The sequence below is a fragment of the Apis laboriosa genome, unplaced genomic scaffold (genome assembly GCF_014066325.1).
Source record: "Apis laboriosa isolate Shangri-la unplaced genomic scaffold, ASM1406632v1 scaffold63_cov154, whole genome shotgun sequence".
In the NCBI taxonomy this organism is placed as follows: Eukaryota; Metazoa; Arthropoda; class Insecta; order Hymenoptera; family Apidae; genus Apis; species Apis laboriosa.
In genome coordinates this window covers 86,891-98,975 of record NW_025223982.1, presented here as the reverse complement: position 1 = coordinate 98,975, position 12,085 = coordinate 86,891, and the positions used below count along the sequence as shown (strand labels likewise).

The 12,085-nt window shown below is 38.3% G+C and overlaps 1 protein-coding gene across 1 annotated transcript; it reads left to right on the top strand.

Annotated features, from left to right (window-relative positions):
- The first annotated feature begins 211 nt into the window (after positions 1-211).
- On the top strand, positions 212-9,667 carry LOC122718404 (protein Star-like). The gene is made up of 6 exons (XM_043943415.1): positions 212-1,550; positions 6,041-6,232; positions 7,872-8,085; positions 8,519-8,683; positions 8,798-8,989; positions 9,211-9,667. Exons 1-6 carry the CDS (start codon positions 1,477-1,479, stop codon positions 9,394-9,396), a joined length of 1,023 nt encoding a protein of 340 aa, XP_043799350.1. The 5' UTR covers positions 212-1,476; the 3' UTR covers positions 9,397-9,667.
- Positions 9,668-12,085: the final 2,418 nt, after the last annotated feature.

The following is a 12,085-nucleotide window of genomic DNA, read 5'->3' as shown; positions in this document are numbered from 1 at the left end:
GAGCGGAGAGCACGGAATGTCCTCGTAAAAGCGAGGGAGAGGGACAGCGAGATTGAAGGGGATAGACGAGGAGAGGACACGGATGGCGGGCTGGTGTTTAAAGAAGGACACTCGATATAGGAGGCATTGTACCCGGTTACCGTCAGCCGTTCCAGGTGCTGGAGGGCAGTCGGCTCTCGCCACGGGACGGGCATATACGCTTGCATTTCCTTCTCCGTGCCAACGAGGGGAGAAAAAAAAAAAAAAAGATCATCGCGCTTGGTTCGTTGAGCGCCGCGTGTTTCTCAAAGACAAGAACGCGAGAAAAAAACATAAGAGAAGCGACGCGCGACTTCTGGCGTGCTTCCCTAGTCAGCCAACGCAACGGACCGATCGTAGCTAACGTGTTCATCGTCGTCGTCGTCGTCGTCGTCATCGTCGTGGTCGTGGTCGTCGCGAACGCCGTCGTGTGTCTGCACCGGGACGCACCAGCCGGCGAAACGCGTGCGAGTGGGAGAGAATCGTAAGTGGGAGAGAGAGAGTGTGTGTATGCGTATGAGAGAGAGAGAAAGCGAGTCCGAGTATAAGGCAAAAGGGGGGAAAGAGTGGAAGAGTGAAAGAGAGAGAAAGAAAGAAAGAAAAAGAAAGGAAAAGAAGGAGGGAAGAAACGTCGACAGGGACGGCTGTGGATCGTGTGCCGGTCTGCAGTGCGACATTCGACGACACACACACTCGCCGCTTCCCGTCCTTCCATCGTAGCACGCCGAGTTCTAATCAACTTTCGCGTATACACACGCTCCTCCGTCCAGAAAATCTGTTTACCGGATCTCCGTGCTCTCCTCCACGCTTTCGAACGTCGTTCTCTTCGTTTCCGCGACTCCTTCGACCTCGACGCCTCCGAGCCGCCACTCGATCGACGCCGGACGTTCGTCGATACGGTTGCCGATCGTTCACGCTCGCGCGGCTAGTCTCTCTTTTCTAGTTCCGTGGAAAGAGGATCGAGGGGAACGTTCGTAAGGGCCGGTTTCTAGCGACGCGACTTCGACTCTGATCGAAACAATAAGCAGCAGACGTGTCGTCACTTTTCTTCGCAAACCTTATGCGAATTCGGTTGGTGAACAAGTGAAACGACGCGTTCGAAACGTCAACAAAGGAATCCCACGGTTTTGTGAATCGGCTTGCGAAAGAAAGGAAAGAAAGAGAAGCCGACCAACGTTTTTTGTTCGCGCCCGGTAGAGAGAGTATCCAGCTGATTATAAACACAAAGAGTTTCCACGCACAAATAAATAGGCAGACACGCTCGTTCCATTTTTTAACGCTGTTTTTATCGTCGATCGTTAAAAGAAACGAGCTGTATACAAAGGAAAATACAGTTGGATTGCAGCGTGAAGACGTCGGCAGAGAGGATGTGCAGGAGGTCGGCCTGGTGAAGCTGCCTGGTCGATGTCTTCCAGGCGACGGTCGCGTCACGGACGGGATGCGAGACGAGCCACGTGAATGTTGTACGCCGTTGAACCTTCCTATCCGCCTGCCGAATTATTCTGGACCGGCATGGAGCCCGTGAAAGCCAAGTACGTATTTTAACACACAACGCTCGAGGGAATTTCTGCGAGTTCGAGAAATTTGTTCGCCTCCTGTCTCTGCGTCATTCCGCTTTTGATCTACTTTGTTTCCGCTCGATATATCACATTGTATCTGCGCTTCGATGTCGACGTTCAAATTCCCGGACAAACTTGCGCGAAGATCGTTGTTTTCGACTTTGCGTATACGCTCGCTACAGGGATTCGAAGCGAAGAGTAGTATTGTAGAAAGCCGCGTTTTCACTGACATGGATACGAACTCTGCGGAGTTTTGTTTTGTTTACTACCTGCTGACTTTTCCTAAGTGAACGAATTCAATTCTCTGTTATGCTTCGTGATTTGAAAGTTATGTGTATTTGCATACCTTTGTCCCATCATGATTTATATATATTTATAAATGATCTCTTTCTAACGATGATTAATTCCTACGTATCAACGAAATTCAAGAAATGGCGCCAAATCTTTTTTCTTCCTCGTAGTCTTGATCTTTCACGAATTTCGTTTCGTTTCATGTAAGAAGTGTCACTGGATGATTTTCTAATTTGTTTTTGTCGTTGTAGATACAATTTGTTTTGAAATACGTTGAAATAGGGATTAGTTTATAAATAAACGAGGAAACTTATAAGAAATTTGCTTTTTTTCTTCAATGATAAAATTCCTAAATGTGTCTGGCGACACGTGTCTTGTCTTCGTGCACGATTGATCGAAATTGGGGAATTCGGCCAGAATTCCATTTTACCGTTTGCCGCGAGATGTGATATGAAAGAGTCAATCAGGAACAAACTGTGCAAACAAAAAAGGAAAATGGGGAAAATAATGATCGTTATTTGATGTTTTGATGAATTGTTTCGATATTGGATAAAACTTGTTTTACGTCTGAACGAATTGTTTTTTTTTTTTTTAGATCGAAAAATAAATTTTTTGTAGATTTTCTTTAAGAGATATCTGAACAGAATTTTTACTATCGGATCGATTTTGCATTTATTTTTATATATATATACGTTATCACGACGTGACTCGAAACAAAGTAAAAATTCCCGATACTGGATTTATCTTTTCATTTTTTTTTATCTCTTCATCGTTCAGTCACTTGAGAAGATCACGCCATGATGAAGATAAAATAGACTATGCGTAAAACAATTTAAACTTGTTGTTGGTTGGAAAATATTTACAGATATCGCAAAATTGCATAATTGAAAGGTACCGTTTACAATTAACTCGAGTATGAATTGGGCATGAATTTTAATAAAATTGTAAACGGAACTGTTATTGCGGTATATGCATTTTGCGGTATCAGAATGTTATTTGTGATCAAATTTCACGCTTGTAACAACAATTGAACATATATACATACAATTGAACATATATACATTTGTTAGAGTGAATTGCTTTTAATAAATTTACCAACCTTTTCGCGTATACTCGGATACGCGTAGATATTTAATTAAGGAAGAAAACAATAATATATTTCTAATAAAAATAAATTTCGATTTTTGTTAAAAAGCATCTTTCCGATGAAGACAATCTTTTATTATTGAACTTTTATAGAATTGTTTTATTCCAGTTCGTCATTTTCCAATTGATATTATGCTTCCAAAGAATATCTTCATTTTTTTTTTTCACGACACGATTATCATGGCAAAGCAGGTTCAGTTTCATAAACATTGGATCAACTACAATCAACGACAATGGAGGTCACTAACGATATTCAAACAGACTCGATTCCACGTACTTACATACTTTACCAATCCCGAGCTCGGGTAACAATCGCATCGTTGAAAACTAGGCATAAAGCTTCCGTTGAAAAAAAACACTTTCAATGCGATTTATTATTTCGTGGCTCGTTTCCCCTTTTCGATATATTGTTGCACGCGTTCTTTGTCATAGTCTTAAACCCTTGAACCTTCTTCTCGGTAAGTTGAATTTTTGCGTCGTGAAAACAATTGAACGATTGAAAACAAGATCGAGAAGTGGAGTAAAGACGAAGAAGATCTTTTGACGGTGGAAATTGAAGCCAGGCATTTGAGTATCGCCAACAATTGGGTCGGCCAATTTAAGAGGCGTTTAACGTACAAAATTGTTCTCTTTCATCTTGGCTACCTTATGGAAATTAGACTGAGACGAAGTACGAATGAAGTTTCTTATTGAGCTAGAATTTATGTCAAACTTCTCGTGGAATATCTTGTTTGTATTTGAATATTTTCACGTAGATGGACTAGTTAAGAATTCGTTGTAAATTTCACTTAAAAAATGCTTAGCTACTCGTGTTTCGTGTCTTACTTTGCAATTGTTTAAATGTGAAATATCTAGTTGTTTCACGTGGTATATTGCTCTTCATATATTCAAGAATTTCATCGTTTTATGCTGTTATTTAATGTAACGAATTTAAAAATTCATTTCCTGTTTTTCTCGAATAATACTGCTTACCATGACTTTCAAGTTCATTCAAAGGATAGAAAACATTTGAAGCTATTTACATTTTACTATTCCTCATTAGTTTCTTTTATTTTGCAGCACGATGTAACATTGTTTCCGCGTGTAACATTCTTTCACGTAACGAGGTTTGCTTCAAGAACCGTCGTTCCCTTGCAAATGTTTCCACTTGTTCTCGGAAAATGACGAAAAAAAAAAAAAAAAAAAGAAAAAAGAGAAAAGAAAAAGAAAATATATAGAATACGAAAAGAGTCTGAAAAGAGTAAACGAGCTGTGTAATGTATTATATATGAAGAAATGTAACGGGTAAAGAAATAGCACGAAGGGAATGAAAAATATTTTAATAACCAAAGCTGTACTGTTGCTTTCGTTTCTTTCTGTTTCTCGTTCCCGATTGTCCTCGTCGTAAATCAAATTGCCCCTATAAATCCACGTCTGGTGCACGCTAAGTCGGCCATCTTTTCTACAGAACGTGTGTCAATTGATTACCATTTTCTTGTTATTACAACGAAATTACAATGGATCCATCGCGCGATACATCAAAGTCATAACGATGTTATACCGCGATATCATCGATCGGGAACGGGGCCAGCCGTTGTATCAGGACTGAGATACTTAGAGTTGCATCAGCTACTCAGATGCAGTTGCATTATGGTATCGTGTGAAAGTTTAGCTATTCACCGCGCGAGCGTAATGGATGACATCACAAACCGGATCGCTACGAAATCTCGATCGAAAAACTGATTTCACTTCCGTGAAATATTTTCTATCCAGGATTATTCCTTTCTGTTCCTCGGCCATATTGGTCATGGGACTACAAGTCGCTTAAGCAGCGCATCGATTATGGTTCGCATTATGCGGCGGAACAATTCGTATTGTACTTACGACTGTGTGTGTCGACTGGATACGTCTTGCAGCGATATCGGGGTTGGAGGCTTCGTTATAATAACCATTCGAAGCACGATGCATCGCGTGAAATGCCAAGCAGCGACGTTCATCGCTATGTATACGGAATGGATAAAGGGCGAGGTACAGGAAGTATACATGAAATGTAGATATATTCCACTTAAAGGGTGAATTTTCTTTGAATTTACTTTACGGCTGAATAGAATTTTAATAAATTTTAATTTCGTTGAATTTTTTTCTTATCGTAATTATCATAAGTATCGATATTATATTTTATCATATTTTGTTACATTATATCATTTAACAAGATATATAATGGTGAACAAATTAATTCTTCAAGAATTAATTTTTTCTACAAGATCTTTGTCTTCTCTCGCGATCGAGCTTCTTTTCAAATTGCAACAGCGCTACGAAATATGTATGCAGAGGTAAATTCTCTGATAAATGTAAACGTGGTGTTAAATCAAACTGCAAGGAAACCTTGCGCACGCAACGATCGTATCACGATGCGGACTAACGTAGAGGAAAATCGAATCATTGCAGCTGGTTCCTCTAAATACTTAACCCAAGATCAATAGTTCGTATCGAGAAAGTTCATTAAAAGGTTCCCTCTCCTTTTCACCCTCTTTATCAATATCCTTTCTTTCTTCCTGTATTTTCTATATTTCTATATTTTACAACTTTATGATTATTTTAATATAATAATTATTTGTTCAAGTTTGAAAGACTTCATAAGAATAAAAAATATAGAAAAGGATAAAGTAAATAGTATCGTAAATGGCGGTAGACTTCCTTGATTTATTCCCTTATCAAATGGCACTTTAAAAGGTCGACTTCTTAAAAAATCAATATCACAATTGTTCCACGATAAATTTACATAGAATTCGAAGAAAAAATAGATACTATAAAAAGTAGATATTATCATTCATCAATAGTCTACATTGTTATTGAATTATCACGGATCATTCGACGAGATATCTTTTTCGTTTCATTCGCTTCCTTCGACATAAACATACCTTCTTTTAATTAGAAATAAAATTCAGCAACGTATGTGAAATCAGTTATTTTTAAATGGTCTTTAAAATTTCCTCCCGCGTGGTATAATAACGAATGTTTAATGGGAGACGGTTTTATGATTGCAGAATGGCCCCCACCGGGATGCCCCCAGTCACCGGGGTCTTACAGCCACCCGCGGGCTCGACGCTGTCAGGGACCACGATGGCGAATTATAAGAAAAGCTGGTGGAGAAGAGTGGCCCCCTGCTTGGCGTTCCTTGCCGCGTTTTCCACTGCCATGGCCTTGCTCCTTGTCTGGAGCGAGGCTGCGGCCTTGAGGTAAATTTTTTTTTTTCGCCGTAAAATCGCTCTATTAAAATCCTTATTTATCTCCTATAAATATCTTTGTTTTATTCGCCATTATACATCCAACGAATATTAAAGATCAAGATCCATCCATCCTCAAAATTTAATTCTCGATTTTCTTTTATCGAGGTAAAGTTTTATGCTTTATAAATTCATATTCAAGATGTGGTTCAAGTTTCTTTTATATCCTTCGATTTCTTTATCCCCTATTTTATACGGATATGTGCAATCAAACGCGCTACGTAACAATTTTACAGCATCGTAAAATAAAAGACTTGGAAAAAGCCCCTAAAGCTGTCGTTGTATCCATCTATATATCTATGCACTTTTTATTTTTCTTTTCTCTCCATTATCCCTTCCATTAATTTAGCAGAGAACGTGCACAATATCGCGAGGGATTAAATAATTAAACGGATCTCGTCGCTTTTTATTACCCTTTCTTCTCCTTTTATCATCCGTTCAACGTTCGCTCACGGCTTTGAAAATTATGACAATCGACGCGTTAATTTACGGCAATCAGGAGAAAAAAAAATGGACGACAAATTGCGAACGATATCGCCGATTTCAATTGATTATGCGCAGCTCATCCAATCATTTCGCTATTTTTACGCATCGTTGTTTAGATTTTCGAACTCGTTTCTGATCTTATCTTATGAGTTAAATATTTGATCGCAGTTAGCCGGGATCCGTGGTAAAATATGGATAATCCGCTCAATTGATAAGAATTGTGTGAATTGTTATTAACGCTGATTGATGAGATATTTGGATAATTTGAATCCTGTTTGCATTTTTTACGACGTGATTTATCTTGCAGGTAATAAAAAAAAAATACTGAATGTAGGTTTTACATTGTAGGAAATATTTATCACCTAAATGATAAAATAGTCTAAATACAAAAGTATGCAAATATATTTGATACATCTGAAATAATTAATAACACTTGAGATATATCAAATAACTGTCCTCTTATCTTTCGAGATCCACAAAGATCGTTCCATTTAGCCTTAGCCACATTGAAGAAATGCGATTGTTAAACGAAGTTAATTACTAGGTCACTCGACGATTATCCTTTCCCTCGGTCGCTCGTGACAAAGGCTGTTCAATAAAGCTCTGTCAAAGAAAGAGCGTTTACGAGCTTCTAACGAAATCATTATTAATGTCGAAACTCGATTAATTCATTTATTGAAATGTCAATCTCAAATATGCGTAAATTATAAAGTTATACTTTCTCAGCAATCTCAAAAATTCTTTCTTGAAATTATCGATGCATCTTCCACAAATTTATTGTTTAATTAATTAACGATAAAATGTAATTCAAATTTGACTCGTAAAATCTTAAATTTCGGATCAAACTTTATTTAGCGATGCATCACATTAATTACCATAATAATAATACGTATGCAGACATTTGAATTTTCGAATATCCGTTTCATTTACTATGCACGATAAATTGATACAGATACAGAGAGATTCAGAGAGGTATTCGAATATCCATCAACGATCATTTTATCTTCTGTACGGTTTAAACGAGATACAGCTCACTACCATGCATGCTGGATTTAATGAAGAATCTAGGCTATTGGTGTACATAAAATCGAACGTTTCATTGCAGGAGGCAGGCGTTCGACGCCAATATGACCAGAGATTACGTGTTGAACAGCGTCTCGATGGACAATCCGGAATTGGTCGCGTATATCAGAGAGGTTCAATTGAAACCCACCACGCAACAGGACCCGTCCAACGCCACTCAAACAACGGAGGAGAGGTACGTGGCGGGTCTGACCGAGGGAAAACGCGAGGGTGTGTACGTGGAGTACATAAGCAGGGTAAGAAGAGACTTTTTCATATCTATATTCGAGTGTTGAAGCATCGAGAATTAATTCGTTTTTAAAAAGTTGAGTTAACTTTTAATTTGGAGAAATAGTAAACATCCATTTGCTTCCTCGCGAACTGAAGCGTTTTAATCGACGAACGTAAAGTGAGGTAAATGAACGAGAAATTATTTCGATCAAATAAGCGATCTCTTTATACTGATTAAATAATAAATAACTGGGATTAAATGGAGTAAATGGCATTACAATAGAACTTCGCTCGTTGAAATGAAATTTTAATTAGTGATCGTCGACTGGATGAAACTCGTATTACTCAAAATACACGGAAGTCGTAGAAAATCGAGATCTTTTCGCGCGACGAGTTCAACATAAAAGAAAAATATACATTTTACTTAAAAATATATACACGAATTATTGGATTTTATAGATAGGTGCCATCTCTAGTACGGGCTGGTTGGAACGTAACTTAAGTTGGAGAGGCGTCCTGATCCTGACAGATCCTAGAAGCTTCTTCGAGGCGCATAGAAGCACCAGAAATCCAAAGACCAGAGTTCTTCATGCTTGCCTCAGCACCGATAAGGATACCAAAGAGGTAAATATAAAATAGAGATATACGTTTCTTACCTCATCGATCTATCCTTTTTAATTATCCGTTACCGCACTTTAACGAGACTTTCACATCTCTGTGGACCCGTTCGAATTTCAGATTACTTATCACCAGGAATCCGAAGTTCAAGTTACTAAATTGGGCGAGGGTCCGAACAGTCTTGTGTCGTCGGACGAGGGCTTACCGACCACGAGATTGAAATGCTTTCCTTTGTACAGCGTTCTGTTGGCCTATAGTGCCACCACTTTGGATTACCTGAGTTTGGATAGTCCGGATGCGCAAGACGGCCAGGTAACTATCGATTTCACTGGAAATTATATGAAATTCTATCTCCAATATATATCCCCACGATATTTTGCCCTTTTGTTCTTTAAGAAAGTCTTTCCTTTGATCTTTACACGATACGACATACGTCGTTAACATGCTCGAAAGATTTTCTCTTCCAAAGATAAGTCTATTCCAAATATTCTATTTTAAATATTTTCCTTTCACCGTGATCGTGTTTGGTATAGGTCTTGGATACGATTCCTTGGGAGACGACCAGGATATCCGTGGTGTCTATCCGTTGGAGTCCTCACCATAGCGAAACAGAGACGAAAAGCCTGATCGATAAGATGACTAGCAGGCGATACAAGTTGATGTACACAACCGACACAGGGAAATTGATTTTCTTGTACAACGCGTTGCTTAAGATTTGAACTTCCTTGACTGTGCTTACTTTCGACACACTAGACGATTCTACGTTCACAGGTGCATTCTTGACGAACAGGAGAATTCAGTTGCGACCAGGAATATTTTCTTTTCGTGATCGATCAAAAGATCGTTCGTGGAACAACGTCTGTGATCTTTGTTCGACGGATCATCGAAATGATCTCGATTCCGATTATCGAAACAGAACGACACGGACCTCGTTATCGAACGTAACTTTTATTTTCCAAATGGAAATATATTTCTTGCCGCACGCGCATACGATCGTAGAATAATCTACAAGATTTCTTTCGTCCGTTTAAATATATCGATATAATTAAATAATCGATCAATGAATCGATCTATGAATTAGACTATGTTTTTTCTTTGTTTATTAACCGTTTCTTTGCTTTTCTTCACGTCAATTTAACGTGACACGTGATAAAGACTGAAAAACCTAATTTTCCGAACTATCGTTACCCAAAACACGACGCTGATAGATCATAATCGTCGAACCTCCTTCCGGCGTATGGTTCGATCGATCAATTTTTGCCGCGAAGAAGCTCGCGTATGCCTTACCAGCTTCTTACACATGATTCGAAATCAAGAACGAAGGTAGATAAAAAGGTAGATAAAAAAAAAAGAGAATCAAGAGAGAAAATAAAGCGTATTTAGTTTCATATTTTCGTATTTTAGTTTTAGCGTTAAGTTCGTTTTAATGTAACGTTAAGCCAGTATCGGACAAAGATGATACCGGTGCAATTTTTACGAGTAATCGTAGATTTTACTTTGTCAAAGAGAGATCGGCAAACTCGTAGACAACTGCAATAATCCCCACCAAAAACGATCATTACCCGCGGTTCAACGAGCGCTATCACAATGATAATCGATGAGTTATTCCGATTACCTACACCACAGGCCTTATTAGCACGTAAGTCGATACTTAGCTAAGCTATACTAGGATACGATAAACTGGTTCTCCTCTGTTCCTCGCCGATGTGATATTATCGTGCCACTTTACCGAGTCCTTGATTTCTCATTGTTTTTTACGACCGGGATAAAATACCTTCTTTATTGAAGTGGCTCGAACTTACTTGACACCAATCATATTCCAGCTTAAAATTGCCTTTCGTTATTGATTTTCGCATCGATGGTGTTTGCCATTAAGGATGGTTGGTTAACCATTATCCTTAAATCAAGAAATTGCATTTTCATTTCATTTTCTTTCGTTCGATTAAACATCGATCTCTTCTTCGTTCCAAGGATTTCGTATGAAAATTCCTTCAACCGCCATCGCGAGAAATCATTATCATTCGAAGAAATCAAGAAATCCTATCCTTCGAATCAAAGATTTAAAACGGTAATTACGGTATAATAAGTTCCGTCAGACTACTTAAACCACTCCATCGAAGACAAAAGTTCTCTCAATATCGATTCCGGAGGAGCAGAGGAAATCCGGTTTCACGAGCGCGGTTTCCAGCGTGACGCTTCAAGCGACGATTCACGATTCTAGGGAACGGGCGATACTTAATTACCCTTACTTTTCTTACGATAAACTTGATAGAGTTTATCGGTCTGAACCACCATCGAGCGTTGGGCAAGCGCGAATTTATTTTCAGCCGAATGATTCGACCGATAATTACCGTTCGAGGAAAAATTATCGTTCCTATTTCGATATCGGCTCGTTATCCGTAATATTCAATCGGTATTCGGGCAGATACGACGTTAAGACCAATGTAACTATCGCAGACAATTTACGATACATCCTACGACCCGTTACTATCGGTCTCGTCGAAAATTACGCGCTGTGCTTGCGCTTATTAACTGTATACACACATTCACACACGCACGCACGCACTCACTCACTCACCCACTCACTCTTTCGTACAAGTTTTACTGGTTTTGTACTTACGTTAATATAAGTTTATCGACCATCGTCTCCCCGGTCGTTTCATTTAATCGACGAAACGCGCGTTTCTTTTTACTCATTTTCTTTTTTTCTTTTTTTCCCTAAAAAGCACCTCGAGAACAATACGTTTCTATCATTGTAATTCTGAGAGAAACGAACGAATTCTTTTGGAAAATTATTAAGATATTTAGAAGAAAATCGCTCTTCTTTTTTTTTTATACTTAAATGAAAAAAGTTGGAAAGTGTACTTTTGTTTTTTAAATAGAAGCGGTAATTTTGAGAAATTGTGGTTTTTTTTTTTGTTAATATCCGTTCCCCTTTTCCTGATCCAAATAGAAAATTTCGTTAAACTCGTGCATCATTCTTTTTTGCGGATAAAGTGACAAAGTGAGTTGTATTTCTTTTCACGTAGAATATCAATTTCGTTAATTCAATGGAAAAGTTTCTCTTTCTGAATAGAATAGAAATAAGGTTAATAGAACCAGTCGAACCGCAATCTTTTCACCGGTTATTTTCTTTTTTTTTTTCTTGCTTTCCTTGAACTTTATCGTGTTCAAGTTTCTTGCGACGATAAATATCAAAGAAAATATGGTAATTTGTAGGTAAACTTTGTTATTTTTAATTCGGCTGCTACGCGATCTTTCGCATCGCGTTTTCATCGATGAATCGTGTCGGTGATTCCTTTGAATATTCTGCATCGAGAAACAAACACACGATGAATGTCCTATGCTTTTAAATTCTTTATATTCCAAATTCTTTATATTCCAATAGATAGAGAAATTTGTCTTAGA

Bases quoted from the DNA above. Each gene is read 5' to 3' on its own strand.
- LOC122718404 (XM_043943415.1), top strand. From the start codon at position 1,477: ATGTTGTACGCCGTTGAACCTTCCTATCCGCCTGCCGAATTATTCTGG. The intron at 8,684-8,797 runs GTAAATATAAAA...TTCGAATTTCAG, and splicing joins CCGATAAGGATACCAAAGAG to ATTACTTATCACCAGGAATC. The intron at 8,990-9,210 runs GTAACTATCGAT...TGTTTGGTATAG, and splicing joins CGGATGCGCAAGACGGCCAG to GTCTTGGATACGATTCCTTG.